General features: G+C 47.4%; 1 protein-coding gene across 1 annotated transcript in view; it reads right to left on the bottom strand.

The window, feature by feature from the left end:
* Positions 1–535: 535 nt before the first annotated feature.
* The window catches only part of LOC140719934 (C-type lectin domain family 4 member M-like), a 20850-nt gene continuing 3602 nt past the window's right edge, over positions 536–17783 (bottom strand). Inside the window, exons 2-6 of the mRNA XM_073034851.1 lie at positions 11058–11171; positions 4763–4930; positions 2438–2580; positions 2115–2179; positions 536–1073 (exon numbers count right to left, since the gene is read on the bottom strand). Coding sequence (XP_072890952.1) covers positions 899–1073; positions 2115–2179; positions 2438–2580; positions 4763–4930; positions 11058–11171 — 665 coding nt within the window. The 3' untranslated portion in view covers positions 536–898. The remainder of the gene's footprint in view (positions 1074–2114; positions 2180–2437; positions 2581–4762; positions 4931–11057; positions 11172–17783) is intronic.

Raw genomic sequence — 17783 nt, 5'->3', positions numbered from 1 at the left:
TACCAACCAGTAAAAAGGCAGGATGCAGAAGGACAGAGAGATTTGTAGAATGTGCAACAAATTGGCAAATGAAACACAATGTTGGAAAATGCATGGTCGTGCACATTGGTTGTAAAAATAAATGTGCGGACTATTGTCTAAACGGGGAGAAAATACAAAACACAGAGAGGCAAAGGGACATCTTCTTCCACTGCACCATCACATCTTTCAACGCACGAGAACTAACTCCACATTTTGGCGGTATTTATTAATATTTGTAATTTACATTAATATTACATCTTTGATCCATACTGAGGCTTCAGAATAAGCAATTGCAGGCCGTGTAAGTCTCAGATAAAAGGGTCTTTATTCCCTGGAACGTAGCTGTAACCTTACAGAGTTGCATAAACTCAAAAGGGGCACAGGCAGAGGGAATGCGCACAGACTTATAACCAGAGCTGGGGTATCGAGACCCAGACGGCACAGGATTGAGGTGAGAGTGGGTGGAAAGGAGATAGAGAGAGAGATCAGAGAGACGCAGTTGTTTGAGGGAACGGAGAGGAGAGGGAGTGTGGTAAAGAGGGGGAGAGGAAGAGAAATATAAAGAGGTTGGAAGAAGGAGCGGAGAAATAGCAGCCGGAGAAAGGTCGAGGAAATAGGGTGAGGAGATGGGGTAGAGAGAGTTAGAGGGATTGAGAAAGAGCGGGATGGGGAGGGAAGACGAGAAAGATGGGGGTAGATGGAGATCGGAGTTTTCCATGTGTGGTGGGGAGAAAGGGGTTGCAAAAAGAGGAGAATAGAGAAGTAGGTAGGGAAGAGAATGATGGGAGGATTTTGAGAGGATGGGGTGAGTGAGAGTGGAGGAGGGATAAGGAAGGGAAAGACGGGGCAATGATTTGATTCAAGTTCGCTCTCCGGTCTATTGACAGAGAACCTGGATCTTTACAGGAATATCCGGACAGCAGGGGGCAGACTTCTCACAGATGAAATGGTAATTATCATGAATGCAATAGTCACTCCCTCCACTCGATTTACAATCACTGCAGGAGGACCATCCGGATGTCACCTTGTACAGCAGACCATAGGCATCATTCCTATCAGTAAATGGTTAAAAAATTTGAACAGAGACTAAACAGATACGGCGGAACACGAGACCGTCGCCAAACTAATCCCATTAAACCCGGGCAATCACCACAGCCCTCTGCCATTCCCAAAATAATCCCATTGTCCCAATGTCTCCCCACTGCTCTGTGTCAGTCGCCAATGAATCCAACTACACCTCCTCCCCCACAGCCTCCGGTCCGTCTTCCCGCGGTCCCCACAGTCCTGTGGCAGTCCCAATGCGAATCGAACACACCCACTTTCTCCTGTCAGATTGATTTTAGTCCCCAAACAAATCTTATTCTCCCATCCTGCCCCCACAGATTTACACGGTCCCGAAATTAATCCCGTCGGCACAATCTGATCCTGTAACCCTCTGTCGGTCCCCAAATCCATCCCACGGCTCCTTCCTCTCCCCACAGTTCATGTCCGTCTCCAGGTTAATCCCATTGCCCCTCACTGCTCCCTTAGCCCTGCGTCAGTCCGCAGTCTGGATCCACTGACCGTCTCTGTGCCCATACTCCCGTTTCCGTCTCCAAACTAATCCAGTTCTCCCTCTATCTCCCCTCAGATGAGTGTCAGACCCCAAACTGATCCAGTTGTCCCACTCTCTCCCCCCAGATTAGTGTCAGACCCCAAACTGATCCTGCTGCATAACTCTTTCTCACAGAGTAAGGCCTGTCGTCAAACGAATACGACTCTGCCTCCTGCTCCCCACAGATCGGTGTCAGACTCCAAACTAATTCCACTGCATCTCCCAATCCACACAGCCCTGCGTCAGTCACCAAAATAATCCCAGGGAAATAATCCCCGGGGCCCACAGCAAATCGTCAAAATATTTCGCTGCCCTCTCCTGTGACTGACACGTATCGTTTCCTAAAATATTGCCCTTGTATTGTTCACTCCCGACACCAAATCCCACCCGCCACCCTCTTCTCAAAAACCTACTTCAGTCCGTAAACTAATCCCATTTTCTCCCCTCAGGACAGTGTCATTCCCCAACTCCCAACCCCACAGATCAGTCCAAATCTCACCCGGTCTCGCATTGTCCAATCCAGTAAGCAAGGTTTCGGCGAACAAGAGACCGTAAAACAAAACTCTGTAAAATTAAATCCCTTTGATTAATGCCGCGAATCGAAAACTGTTTACGGGAGAGTGTGATGGGATGGTGTGGAGGGAGATTCACTCTGTCCCTGATCGCGGTGTGTGATGGTTGGTGTGGAGAGAGATTCACTCTATGTTTGACCCCGGGAGTGTGTTACGGGAGGGTTTTGTGGGTTTTCACTCAGTCCCTGACCCCACGAGTGTGTGATGATTCCTGTGTTACCGGGGGATCTTCTCGTTCTGTGACACATACCGCTTCATCCCTTGAATTGATTTCCAGCAGCTTTGATTCACGGTTTGAACATTCTTGCATCGCTCTGGGGAAAGATGTTTCAAACGTGGATACGTAATAACACTGGTTTTTATATGTGACCCAGTCCTTGGAACACGTTTGCTCTGAAAATCAGGAACAAGGAACAGTGAGACACGGAGTGAATCTCTCTTCACACTTTCCCATCACACACACGCGGTGTGTCACACAGAGTGTATATCTCGCAATGCGGTCTCATCACGCACACCTGAGGTCAAGCACAGAGTGAATGTCCCCCCACACCGTCTAAACGCACATTACCAAGGATCAGGAACACTGAATTTCCCTCCAAACCATCCATCACACACTCACGGGGTCAAGACACAGAGTGAATCTCGTACCACAATGTCCCATCGTACACGCCTGGGGAGAGACACAGAATGAAGTTCCCTCCATAACGTCTCATCACAGATTCACAGGATCAGGCACAGAGTGTAGTTCCCTCCACATCATCCATCACAGACTCTCCAGTCAGGCACAGACTGAGGCTTCCTCTAACCCTCCCCTGATACACACAGGGAGTCAGACACAGAATGATCCTCGTTCCACACCATCCTATCACACATTCAGTGTGTCAGAGGAAAAGCGATGCTCCCTCCACATCGTCCTACCAGAGACCCTGAATCAAACATGTAGTGAAGCTCACTCCATTGCGCATCGTCACTCAGCCTCTGGGCCGGATCTAGAATGAAGTTTCCCCCACACTCTCCACTCTCCCGCGGTCAGACACAGTGAAACTCTCTCTCTCTCTCTCTCTCTCTCTCTCTCTCTCTCTCTCTCTCTCTCTCTCTCTCTCTCTCTCCTCTCTCTCTCTCTCTCTCTCTCTCTCTCTCTCTCTCTCTCTCTCTCTCCACTGCTCCATCACACACACCCATAGGTTCAGACTGCAGGCTGGTTACTGTCAAATCTCACGCTCTTGCGGACAGACAAAGAGTGAAGCTCCCTCCACACCGTCCCATCACACATTCATGGAGTGAGACACAGAGTTAAGCCACTGTCACAGTATCCAATCGCACACTCCAGAGATCAGATACAGGGTAGCTCCTTCAGCACCGTCCGATTACTGACACCCGGAGAGAGACATGGAGTGAAGCTCTTTCTCACTCTCCCATGACACAGGCGCAGGGTTAAAAACAATTTGCACCGTCCGCACCGTCTCCCCAGACACTACCGGAAGCAGATACAGAGTGAAATTCCCTGCACTAACTCCGTGGCCTCATCTCTCATTCCAGCAGTCAGACGTGGAGTGAGGTATCCTGCACACCGTCCTGTCACACTCTTCCGGAGTCAGATTCTGGGCGTCACTCTCTCCACACCGTCTCATCACACACTCCCGAGGTCAGACACAGAGCGAAGCTCCCTCCACACCGTCTCATCTCACACTCCCTGGGTCAGACACAGAGTGAAGCTCCCTCCACACTGCACCTCACACACTCCCTGTGTCAGAGAACAGAATTTAGATCCCTCCACAAACTCCAATCACACACAGCCTTGGTCAGACACAATGTGCTTCTCTGTCTCCACGGCCATATCACACTCTCCAGCAGTCGGACATGAAAAGAAACTACATCAGCACACAGGACAAACGTCAGAGGGAGAGTGATTCTCCCTCAAGAGCTTCTCAACGCACTACACAGCAAAGTGTCAGACACAGAGGGAAGCTGCCTCCACACGGCCCCATTAGGCACTCACGTTTCTAACACAGTGTGAATCTCCCTCCTTACACCCTATTAAACTCCCTGGCGAGTCACAGAGTGAGGCTCTCTCTGAATCGTCCCATTACATCCTCCTGTGTTCCCACACAAAGCGAAATTCCACCCACACCCTCCCATGGCAACTCACTGTGTCAGACTCCCTCCACAATAGCCAATCACACAGTCTGGCGTCACATAGAATGAACGTCCCTCTGCACTGTCCTATCACAAAATCCAGCTGTCAGACACAGAGTGAAGCTGGGTCCACAGTGCCCCATCAGACATTCCCGGAGTGAGACATAGGGTGACGCTGAAATATTACTTCTCACATCCCAGTGGTCAGATACAGAATGAATCCACCTCCACAGCATCCCATCACACTCTCCTGGATTCAGTGATAGAGTGAAAGTTCGTCCACGCAGCCCCATCACACACTCACCGGGTCAAACACAGAGTAAATCACCCTCCAAACCATCCCTTAACACACTCCTGATATCAAACACAGAGTGACGCTTCCTCTCTCCATGCCTGCCCTGTGATGAGGAGCGGGTGAAAGAGGGGGATGATGCCTCACCTCTTCTGCTGGTCCAAAAATCACAGATTTGAGCCTTGGTTTCGTTGACAGATCTGTACTTCGTTTCCATCTCAGTGAACTGGTGACGGAGATCGCTGTGCATTCGTTTAAGATCGGACAGATTAGAGTTTCGGTGACATGTATCGTAAGACTGACGAATCTGTGATACTGAGAGAGATGGTGAAGGATGATTAGCGTTTACAGTGACACGTGAGTCAGCGTCACGCTGCCGAACGGGTCACAGAGAGTGTTGTGTCAGTGTCACGGTGAAGGGTGTCACAGTGAAAGATGTTTTTGTGGCACAGTGAGAGGCGTCGGCGCCACCTTGAGGGGTGTGCCTGTGTCACACTGAGGGTTATATCAATGTTCCGGTGAAGGTTTTATTGTTGTTACCATGGGGGTCTGCGTCAGTATCTTGCAGGGCATGTCCGAGGTTCTGTGAGGGACGTGTCAGTGTCTCTGTGATAGGAGTTTCTGTACCCCGGCGGGAGGTGTGCCGGGTCACAATGAAGTGTATCTCGATGTCAAGGCGAGGAAAATGTCAGGGAGAGGGGACGTGTTGTCACTGTGGGTGGAGTATCCGTGTCACAGTGTGGCATGTGTTGGTCTCACCGAGAGGGGTATGTCTGTGTCACGGTGAGGGATATGTCCTGGCCACAGTTTGTGTGAGAGGGTCACGCTGAGGTGTGTGATGGTGTCACAGAGAGTACTATGGTGGTGTCATTGTGAATTTAGGTGTTGGTATCACGTTCAGGGGTTTGCCTGTGTCAAGGTGAGGTGCGGGTAATTGCCTCAGTGGGCAGTGCATTTGTGTAATGTTGAGGGGTGATACCGTCACGGTAAGGGGTGTTACAGTGACTTCTGAGTCTTTGTCACGGTGCGGGGCGGAGCGGATCACATTGAGTAGCGTGAAGATGTCACGGTGTCCGGTACCTCAGTGTCACGGTGTACCGTACTTCAGGGTCACGGTGAAGAGCGTGTCGGTGTCGCATTGAAGAGTTTATCAGTAACAGCGGCAGGGGCATGTTGCTACGTGCTACGGTAACAGCAATGTTGATGTTATGGTGAATGGCGTGTCGGTGTCAGGACGAGTCTTGATTGTGTTACTGGAAAGGCCGTGTTTATATCACGGTTACTGTGTGTCCGTCTTATGGAACATAGAACATAGAATACTACAGTAGAATCCTTTCGGCCCACAATGTTTGGTCGAAGCTTAAACCAAGCGTCCCATGTAAACCCCCATTTCAAGTTCCTCCATATACCTGTCTAGTAGTCTCTTAAATTAAACTAGTCTATCTGCCTCCACCACTGACTCAGGCAGTGCATTCCACGCACCAACCACTCTCTGAGTGAAAAACCTTGCTCTGATATCCCCCTTGAACTTCCCAACCCTTACCTTAAAGCCATGCCCTCTTGTATTCAGCAGTGGTGCCCTGGGGAAGACGCGCTGGCTGTCCACTCTGTCTATTCCTCTTAATATCTTGTATACCTCTATCATGTCTCCTCTCATCCTCATTCTCTCCAAAGAGTAAAGCCCTAACTCTCTTAATCTCTGTTCATAATGCACACTCTCTAAACCAGGCAGCATCCTGGTAAATCTCCTCTGTACCATTTCCAATGCTTCCACATCCTTCCTCCAGTGAGGGGACCAGAATTGGACACAGTACTCCAAGTGTGGCCTAACCAGAGTTTTATGGAGCTGCATCATTACATCGCGTCTCTTAAACTCTATCTCTCGACTAATGAAAGGTAACACTCCATAAGCTTTCTTAACTACCCTATCTATCTGTGAGGCAACTTTCAGGGATCTGCAGACATATACCCACAGATCCCTCGGCTCCTCCACAGTGCCAGTTATCCTGCCATTTATATTGAACACTGCCTTAGATTTTGTCTTTCCAAACTGTACCACCTCACACTTCTCCGTGAGGAACTGCATCTGCCGCTTCTCAGCCCACTTCTGCATCTTGTCAATGTCTCTCTGCAGTCTTTGACAATCCTCCACACGATCCACAACACCACAAACCTTTGTGTCGTTTGAAAACTTGCCAACCCAGACTTCTACCCCCACTACAGGTCGTTCGTCAAATTCAGGAAAAGTAGGTGTCCCAGAACCGATCTTTTTGGGAAACCACTAGTAACAGCCCTCCAATCCGAATGTACTCCCCCCACCACGACCCTCTGCTTTCTTCAGGCAAGCCAATTCTGAGTCCACCTGGCCAAACTTCCCTGGAGCCCATGCCTTCTGTCTTTCTGAATCAGCCTACCGCGTGGAACCTTATCAAATGTAGGTTCCGGTAAGTTTTGTTTCGTTAGTTTAGTGTAGAGAGAATACCAGGCAGGATGCTGGAATGCTCTTCTTGCAGGATGGGGGAAGTCAGGGAGAACTCCGCTGTCCCTGACTACGACACCTGCAGGAAGTGCATCAAGTTGCACCTCCTAACAAACCGCGTTACGGAACTGGAGAAGGAGCTGGATGACCTTCGGATCATTCCCGAGAATGAGGAGTTTATAGATAATAGTTTCAGGGAGGTAGTTACGGCAAAGAATCAGGGCACAGGTAATTGGGTTATCGTCAGTCGAGGGAAGGGGAAAGGGCAGACAGAGCAGGGATCCCCTGTGTATTCCCCTCAACAACATGTATACCGATTTGGATGCTGTTGGGAGGGATGACTTACCTGGGACAAGCAGCGGCTGCCGGATCTCTGACACTGAGTCTGCTTCTGCAGTGCAGAAGGGAGGGGGCAGATGAAGAGAGCGGTTGTGATAGGGGACTCGATAGTTAGAGGTACAGACAGGAGGTTCTGTAGCCCTGACAGACACTCCCGGATGGTTTGTTGCCTCCCGTGTGCCAGGATCAGGGATGTCTCTGATCTCGTGCACAGCATTCCGAAGTGGGAGGGTGAGCAGCCAGATGTCATGGCTCTCATCGGTACCAATGACGTAGGAAGAAAGAGTGAGGAGGTCCTGAAGAGTGAGTATAGAGAGCTTGAATGGAAGTTAAAAAGCAAGACCTCGAGGGTAGTGATCTCAAGATTGCTTTCTGTGCCACATGCCAGCGAGGAAAAGTGTAGGATGCTCTGGAGGATACACACGTGGTTGAGGAACTGATGTAGGGGGCAGGGTTTCAGATTTTTGGATCTTTAGGACGTCCTCTGGGCAGGTGGGACCAGTACAAGAGAGAGGGTTTACACCTGACCTACGGAGGACCCATATCCTTGTAGGTAGGTTTGCTAGTGCAACTGGGGAAGGTTTAAACTGGATTTAAACCAGGTGTAAATAGAAGGGTTGTCTGGGGTGTTAACAATCTGCGGTGTGTATATTTAAAAGCGAGGAGTATCTTGAGGAAGGCAGACGAGCTGAGGGCGTGGATTAACACATGGAATTATGATTTTATAGCCATTAGTGAAACATGGCTACAAGAGGGGCAGGACTGGCGGCTTGATGTTCAAGGAATACGATGTTTCAAAGGTGGTAGAGCCAAAGGGATGAAGGTTGGGTGTTGGAATTGCTGGTCAGAGAAGATTTTACAGCAGTGCCCAGGCAGGATAGATTAGAGGGCTTGCCTACCGAGGCCATCTGGGTGGAACTGAGAAACAGGAAAGGTATGACCACATTAATGGGATTGTATTATAGAACACACAACTGTCAGCGAGAATTGGAGCTGCAAAACTGCAGAGAGATAGCAGACAACTGCAGGAAGCATAAAGTTGTGATAGTAGGAGGTTTTAATTTTCCACATATTGATTGGAGCTTCCATACTGTTAAAGGTCTAGACCGGTCAGAGTTTGTAAACTGTGTTCAGGAAAGTTCTTCAAATCAATATATAGATGTACCAACTAGATATGATGAAATATTAGATCTCCTATTAGGTAACAGTTTAGGACAAGTCACGGCAGTGTGTGTAGGGGAACACTTTGTATCTAGTGTTCATAACATCATTATTTTGAACTTGGCCATGGATAAAGATAGATCAGATCTTCCAGTTGAGATACTAAACTGGAAAAAGGGCGAATTTGAAGAAATGAAAAATGATCGAAAAAGCGTGGATTGGAACAGGTTGTTGTCCAACAAGGAAGTGATTGGTAAGTGGGAGGCCTTCAAAGGAGAAATTTTACGAGTGCAGAGTTTGTGTCTTCCTGTCAGGATTAAATGCAAAGGGAATAAGAATAGGGACCTTGGTTTTCGAGGGATATTGCAAATCTGATAAAGAAGAAGAATAGATGTATGAAAGTTATAAGCAAGAAGGAGAAAATAAGGTGCTTGAGAAGTTTTCAAAGTGAGTGATAAAATTGGTCCTCTTGAAGAACAGAGCATTCGGCTATGTATGGAGCCAAAAGAAATGGGGGAGATCTTCATTGGTTTTTTTTTAGCAAATGTATTTACTAAGGAACTGCAAGGAGTCTATGGAAATAAGGCAAACAAGTAGTGAGGTCACAGACCCTCAACAGTTGAAGAGGAGGATGTGCTTGCTGTCTTGAGGCAAATCAGAGTAAATAATTCCCCAGGAACAGACAGCGTGTTCCCTCGGACCTTGAAGGAGAGTAGTGTTGAAATTGTAGGAGCCCGGACAGATATATTGGAAATTTTGGTATCCACGGGTGAGGTGCCGGAGGATTGGAGGGTAGCTCATGTTGTTCCGTTGTTTAAAAAAAATGTAAATGTAATCCTGGAAATTATAGGCCAGTAGGTTTGACGTCAGTAGTAGGTAACTTATTGGAAGGAGTACTAAGAGATAGGATCTACAGACAGGAATTTATTAGGTAGAGTCAACATGGCTTTGTGCGTGGTAGGTCATGGTTAACCAATCTATCAGAGTTTTTCGAGAGGGTTACCAAGAAAGTAGATGAAGAGAAGGCGGTGGATGTTGACTACATGGACTTCAGTATGGTCTTTAACAAAGTCCCGCAAGGGAGGTTAGTTAGGAAGATTCAGTCGCTAGGTATACATAGTGAGGTAGTAAATTGGATTAGACATTGGCTCAATGGGAGAAGTCAGAGAGTGGTAGTGGAGGATTGCTTCTCTGAGTGGAGGCCTGTGACTAGTGGTATGTCACAGGGATCAGTGCTGGGTCCATTGTTATTTGTCATCTATATCAATGAACTGGATGATAATGTGGTGAATTGGATAAGCAAATTTGCAGATGATACAAAGACTGGTGGTGTAGTGGACGGTGAGGAAGATTTTGAAAGCTTGCAGAGGGATTCGGACCAGCTGGAAAAATGGGATGTCAAATGAAAGATGGAGACCCCAATGCAGACAAGTGCGAGGTATTGCACCTTGGAAGGCAAAAAAAAAAAACAATGTAGAGCAAACAAAGGTAAATGGTAGGGCACAGAGGAGTGCAGAAGATCAGAGGGATCTGGGAATACAGGTACATAATTCCCCAAAAGTGGCATCACAGGTAGATAGGGTCGTAAACAGATCTCTCGGCAAATTGAACTTTATAAGTCAAAGGACTGAGAATAAGAGTTGGAATGTAATGGCGAGGTTTATAAGACATTGATGAGGCCGAATTTGAGTGTTGCGTGTAGTTTTGGTCAACTAATTAGAGGAAGGATAGTAATAAGGTTGAAAGAGTGCAGAGAAGGTTTACTAGGATGTTGCCGGGACTTGAGAAACTGAGTTGCAGAGAAAGGTTGAATAGGTTATGGTTTTATTCCCTGGAGTGTTGAAGACTGAGTGGTGATTTGATAGAGATATATAAAATAATGGTGTGTATCGATAGAGTGAATACAAGCAGGATTTTTCAACTGAGTTTAGGGGAGAAAAAAGAAACAAAGGACATGGGTTAAGGGTGAAGGGTGAAATGTTTAGAGGGCTCAGTAGCGGGGGCTTCTTCACACAGAGAGTAGTGGGAGTGTGGAATGAGCTGCCATTTGAAGTGGTGAATTCAGGCTCACTTTTATCATTTAAGAAAAAGCTTGGACAGCTATATGGATGAGTGGGTTCTGCAGGGATATAGTCTAGATGAAGGTCTGTGGTACTAGGCAGTAACAATGGTTCGGCACAGCCAAGAAGGGCCGAAAAGCCTGTTTCTGTGCTGTAATGTTCTATGGTTCTTGATTGTTAGTTGTGTGTCGGTATCACGTTGAGCTCTGTGTTGATGGGGGTTGTGTCGGGATCACGGTGAGGGATGTGTCCTAGTCATTGTAAGCGGCCCGTCAGTACCACAGTGAGGGGTGTCTTGGTATCAGAGTGAAGGTGTTTCGGGTTAATGTTGGGAATGAGTCGTTGTTACAGTAACCATTTTTATTCTCTGCGGCTTGGTCGTTCTGACCGGTGTTAAACTCACCATGAATCCTCCAGCAGATACCCGTGATAATGAGGGTCGCTGTTAAAACGCAGATTAGCCATATGCTTGAGTCTGATCGGTCTCCCCGTGCGGGTCGTTCACTTCCCATGTCGTCTGTGGAAAAATCGTTCCTTGACTTTGTTAATAGTCATTTTCTCTGATCATGTCCACCCCTGCTCTTCCCAATCTCTGAATTCAAATCAGTATCTCCACTCCTGAAGAACAGTGAAGGGAAATTACAGAAACGAACAGGCCCTTCGGCCACAATTTTCTGCTATACCAGTGAAGTCCTTTCGGCCTAAGCAATGTCCATCTCCCTCCAATCCCTGCACACGCTCCTGCCTGTCACCGTTCCAGAGAAATACACCGTCTGTCTGGTCTCCCTGTATCTCTCATAATGATATAGACCTGTATCTCCTCACCCCTCAGTCTCCACCGCTCTAGACTAATACACCGTCTGTCTGGTCTCCCTGTATCTCTCGTAATGATATAGACCTGTATCTTCTCCCACCACAGTCTCCGCCGCTCTAGACTAATACACCGTCTGTCTGGTCTCCCTGTATCTCTCATAATGATATAGACCTGCATCTCCTCACCCCTCAGTCTCCACCGCACTAGACTAATACACCGTCTGTCTGGTCTCCCTGTATCTCTCGTAATGATATAGACCTGTATCTTCTCCCACCACAGTCTCCGCCGCTCTAGACTAATACACCGTCTGTCTGGTCTCCCTGTATCTCTCATAATGATATAGACCTGTATCTCTTCTTACCTCAGTCTCCGCCGCTCTAGACTAATTCACGGTCTGTCTGGTCTCCCTGTATCTCTCATAATGATATAGACCTGTATCTCCTCCCACCTCAGTCTCCGCCGCTCTAGACTAATACACCGTCTGTCTGGTCTCCCTGTATCTCTCATAATGATATAGACCTGTATCTCCTCTTACCTCAGTCCCCACCGCTCTAGACTAATACACCTTCTGTCTGGTTTCCCTGCATCTCTCATAATGATATAGACCTGTATCTCCTCCCACCTCAGTCCGTGCCGCTCTAGACTGATACACCGTCTGTCTGGTCTCCCTGTATCTCTCGTAATGATATAGACCTGTATCTTCTCCCACCACAGTCTCCGCCGCTCTAGACTAATACACCGTCTGTCTGGTCTCCCTGTATCTCTCATAATGATATAGACCTGCATCTCCTCACCCCTCAGTCTCCACCGCTCTAGACTAATACACCGTCTCTCTGGTCTCCCTGTATCTCTCATAATGATATAGACCTGTATCTCCTCCCACCTCAGTCTCCGCCGCTCTAGACTAATACACCGTCTGTCTGGTCTCCCTGTATCTCTCATAATGATATAGACCTGTATCTCCTCCCACCTCAGTCTCCGCCGCTCTAGACTAATACACCGTCTTTCTGGTCTCCCTGTATCTCTCATAATGATATAGACCTGTATCTCCTCTTACCTCAGTCTCCGCCGCTCTAGACTAATACACCGTCTGTCTGGTCTCCCTGTGTCTCTCATAATGATATAGACCTGTATCTCCTCCCACCTCGGTCTCCGCCTCTCTAGACTAACACACCGTATGTCTGGTCTCCCTGTGTCTCTCATAATAATAATTGTGGTGGATAATTGTTTATCGGAATGGAGTCCGGTGACTTAGTGATGGATAATTGTTTATCGAGATGGAGGCCGGTGACTAGCGGGGTGCCTCAGGGATCTGTTTTGGGCCCAGTGTTGTTAGTAATATACATAAATGATCTGGATGATGGGGTGGTAAATTGGATTAGTAAGTATGCTGATGATACTAAGGTAGGAGGTGTTGTGGATAATGAGGTGGGTTTTCAAAGCTTGCAGGGAGATTTATGCCGGTTAGAAGAATGGGCCGAACTTTGGCAGATGGAATTTAATGCTGAGACGTGTGAGGTTCTACATTTTGGCAGGAATAATCCAAATAGAACATACAGGGTAAATGGTAGGACATTGAGGAATGCAGTGGAACAGAGAGATCTAGGAATAACAGTGCATAGTTCCCTGAATGTGGAGTCTCATGTAGATCGGGTGGTGAAGAAGGCTTTAGGAACGCTGGCCTTTATAAATCAGAGCATTGAGTACAGAAGTTGGGATGTAATGTTAAAATTGTACAAGGCATTGTTAAGGCCAAATTTGGAATATTGTGTACAGTTCTGGTCACCGAATTATAGGAAAGATATCAATAAATTAGAGAGAGTGCAGAGACGATTTACTAGGATGTTACCTGGGTTTCAGCACTTAATTTACAGAGAAATGTTGAAGAATTTAGGTCTCTATTCATTGGAGAGCAGAAGGTTGAGGGGGGATTTGATCGAGGTATTTAAAATTTTGAGAGGGATAGATAGAGTTGACGTGAATAAGTTGTTTCCATTGAGAGTAGGGGAGATTCAAACGAGAGGACATGATTTGAGAGTTAGGGGGCAAACGTTTAAGGGAAACACGAGGGGGTATTTCTTTACGCAGAAAGTGATAGCTGTGTGGAATGAGCTTCCTGTAGAAGTAGTAGAGGCCAGTTAAGATGTGTCATTTAAGGTAAAATTATATAGGTATATGGACAGGAAAGGAGTGGAGGGTTATGGGCTGAGTACGGGTAGGTGGGAGTAGGTGTGATTAAGAGTTCGGCATGGACTAGGAGGGCCGAGATAGCCTGTTTCCGTGCTGTGATTGTTATATGGTTATATGGTTATATGGTTAATGACATAGACCTGTATCTCCTCCCACCTCAGACTCCGCCGCTCTAGACTAATACACCGTCTGTCTGGTCTCCCTGTATCTCTCATAATGATATAGACCTGCATCACCTCACCCCTCAGTCTCCGCCGCCCTAGACTAATACACCGTCTGTCTGGTCTCCCTGTATCTCTCGTAATGATATAGACCTGTATCTTCTCCCACCACAGTCTCCGCCGCTCTAGACTAATACACCGTCTGTCTGGTCTCCCTGTATCTCTCATAATGATATAGACCTGCATCTCCTCACCCCTCAGTCTCCACCGCCCTAGACTAATTCACGGTCTGTCTGGTCTCCCTGTATCTCTCATAATGATATAGACCTGTATCTCCTCCCACCTCAGTCTCCGCCGCTCTAGACTAATACACCGTCTGTCTGGTCTCCCTGTATCTCTCATAATGATATAGACCTGCATCTCCTCACCCCTCAGTCTCCACCGCACTAGACTAATACACCGTCTGTCTGGTCTCCCTGTATCTCTCGTAATGATATAGACCTGTATCTTCTCCCACCACAGTCTCCGCCGCTCTAGACTAATACACCGTCTGTCTGGTCTCCCTGTATCTCTCATAATGATATAGACCTGTATCTCTTCTTACCTCAGTCTCCGCCGCTCTAGACTAATTCACGGTCTGTCTGGTCTCCCTGTATCTCTCATAATGATATAGACCTGTATCTCCTCCCACCTCAGTCTCCGCCGCTCTAGACTAATACACCGTCTGTCTGGTCTCCCTGTATCTCTCATAATGATATAGACCTGTATCTCCTCTTACCTCAGTCCCCACCGCTCTAGACTAATACACCGTCTCTCTGGTCTCCCTGTATCTCTCATAATGATATAGACCTGTATCTCCTCCCACCTCAGTCTCCACCGCCCTAGACTAATACACCGTCTGTCTGGTCTCCCTGTATCTCTCATAATGATATAGACCTGTATCTCCTCCCACCTCAGTCTCCGCCGCCCTAGACTAATACACCGTCTGTCTGGTCTCCCTGTATCTCTCGTAATGATATAGACCTGTATCTTCTCCCACCACAGTCTCCGCCGCTCTAGACTAATACACCGTCTGTCTGGTCTCCCTGTATCTCTCATAATGATATAGACCTGCATCTCCTCACCCCTCAGTCTCCACCGCCCTAGACTAATTCACGGTTTGTCTGGTCTCCCTGTATCTCTCATAATGATATAGACCTGTATCTCCTCCCACCTCAGTCTCCGCCGCTCTAGACTAATACACCGTCTGTCTGGTCTCCCTGTATCTCTCATAATGATATAGACCTGCATCTCCTCACCCCTCAGTCTCCACCGCACTAGACTAATACACCGTCTGTCTGGTCTCCCTGTATCTCTCGTAATGATATAGACCTGTATCTTCTCCCACCACAGTCTCCGCCGCTCTAGACTAATACACCGTCTGTCTGGTCTCCCTGTATCTCTCATAATGATATAGACCTGTATCTCTTCTTACCTCAGTCTCCGCCGCTCTAGACTAATTCACGGTCTGTCTGGTCTCCCTGTATCTCTCATAATGATATAGACCTGTATCTCCTCCCACCTCAGTCTCCGCCGCTCTAGACTAATACACCGTCTGTCTGGTCTCCCTGTATCTCTCATAATGATATAGACCTGTATCTCCTCTTACCTCAGTCCCCACCGCTCTAGACTAATACACCTTCTGTCTGGTTTCCCTGCATCTCTCATAATGATATAGACCTGTATCTCCTCCCACCTCAGTCCGTGCCGCTCTAGACTGATACACCGTCTGTCTGGTCTCCCTGTATCTCTCGTAATGATATAGACCTGTATCTTCTCCCACCACAGTCTCCGCCGCTCTAGACTAATACACCGTCTGTCTGGTCTCCCTGTATCTCTCATAATGATATAGACCTGCATCTCCTCACCCCTCAGTCTCCACCGCTCTAGACTAATACACCGTCTCTCTGGTCTCCTGTGTCTCTCATAATAATAATTGTGGTGGATAATTGTTTATCGGAATGGAGTCCGGTGACTTAGTGATGGATAATTGTTTATCGAGATGGAGGCCGGTGACTAGCGGGGTGCCTCAGGGATCTGTTTTGGGCCCAGTGTTGTTAGTAATATACATAAATGATCTGGATGATGGGGTGGTAAATTGGATTAGTAAGTATGCTGATGATACTAAGGTAGGAGGTGTTGTGGATAATGAGGTGGGTTTTCAAAGCTTGCAGGGAGATTTATGCCGGTTAGAAGAATGGGCCGAACTTTGGCAGATGGAATTTAATGCTGAGACGTGTGAGGTTCTACATTTTGGCAGGAATAATCCAAATAGAACATACAGGGTAAATGGTAGGACATTGAGGAATGCAGTGGAACAGAGAGATCTAGGAATAACAGTGCATAGTTCCCTGAATGTGGAGTTTCATGTAGATCGGGTGGTGAAGAAGGCTTTAGGAACGCTGGCCTTTATAAATCAGAGCATTGAGTACAGAAGTTGGGATGTAATGTTAAAATTGTACAAGGCATTGTTAAGGCCAAATTTGGAATATTGTGTACAGTTCTGGTCACCGAATTATAGGAAAGATATCAATAAATTAGAGAGAGTGCAGAGACGATTTACTAGGATGTTACCTGGGTTTCAGCACTTAAGTTACAGAGAAATGCTGAACAATTTAGGTCTCTATTCATTGGAGAGCAGAAGGTTGAGGGGGGATTTGATCGAGGTATTTAAAATTTTGAGAGGGATAGATAGAGTTGACGTGAATAAGTTGTTTCCATTGAGAGTAGGGGAGATTCAAACGAGAGGACATGATTTGAGAGTTAGGGGGCAAACGTTTAAGGGAAACACGAGGGGGTATTTCTTTACTCAGAAAGTGATAGCTGTGTGGAATGAGCTTCCTGTAGAAGTAGTAGAGGCCAGTTAAGATGTGTCATTTAAGGTAAAATTATATAGGTATATGGACAGGAAAGGAGTGGAGGGTTATGGGCTGAGTACGGGTAGGTGGGAGTAGGTGTGATTAAGAGTTCGGCATGGACTAGGAGGGCCGAGATAGCCTGTTTCCGTGCTGTGATTGTTATATGGTTATATGGTTATATGGTTAATGACATAGACCTGTATCTCCTCCCACCTCAGACTCCGCCGCTCTAGACTAATACACCGTCTGTCTGGTCTCCCTGTATCTCTCATAATGATATAGACCTGTATCTCCTCCCACCTCAGTCTCCGCCACTCTAGACTAATACACCGGTTGCCTCGTTTACCTGTGTCTCTCGTAATGATACAGACCTGTATCAGTCTCCCCACAGACTCCGCCGCTCTAGAGGATTGCACAGTTGGTCTGGTCTATCTGCTTATAGATTATACTGTCTATACCAGGTAGCGTCCCGGTGAAGTTCTTCTGCACTCTCTCCGAAAACCCCCACACTCTTCCCGTAACCGGGGACCAGACCCCAATGTATGCACTCAGAACTGTTAAACTCTGTCCGAATTCGTATCTGTCATTTCGCTCCTTTCCCCGGCTCCCCTCTGTATTCACAATGTGTGTATCCCAACAGTGTACACTGAAGTCGCCCTCTCCCTCAACACTTCCCACCGTTGACGGTCTGGGCCTTTCCTTTGGCACGGAGTTTAAATGGCGCTTGTGCTTCAAATTACCCGCTATACCTTTGCAGAAAAATAGCCTCTCCTAATCCACATATTACAGAGCAGTTTGGCCACAAGAACATTTTTTCTGGCTGTTTAACCACTTTCATCCTCCTGACTATCACCCTGTTTCCTCTGTCCTACACGGTGGGTCTAACTACTTCCCAATATGCCCTCCTTATCACCCCCTCAGCTGCCCCAATGACCCGGAGTTCATTCAGTTCCAGCTCCAGCTCCTTAACCCCGAGTGTTAGAAGCGGCATCTGAATGCACTTCTCACTGGTGAAGTAATCAGAGACACTGGAGATCTCCCTGCCGTCCCGTGTCCGACAAAAGGAG

The sequence above is a fragment of the Hemitrygon akajei genome, unplaced genomic scaffold (genome assembly GCF_048418815.1).
Source record: "Hemitrygon akajei unplaced genomic scaffold, sHemAka1.3 Scf000033, whole genome shotgun sequence".
NCBI classification, from domain to species: domain Eukaryota; kingdom Metazoa; phylum Chordata; class Chondrichthyes; order Myliobatiformes; family Dasyatidae; genus Hemitrygon; species Hemitrygon akajei.
Note: the sequence above shows the minus strand (reverse complement) of the source record. Positions and strands in the feature narration are given on the sequence as shown.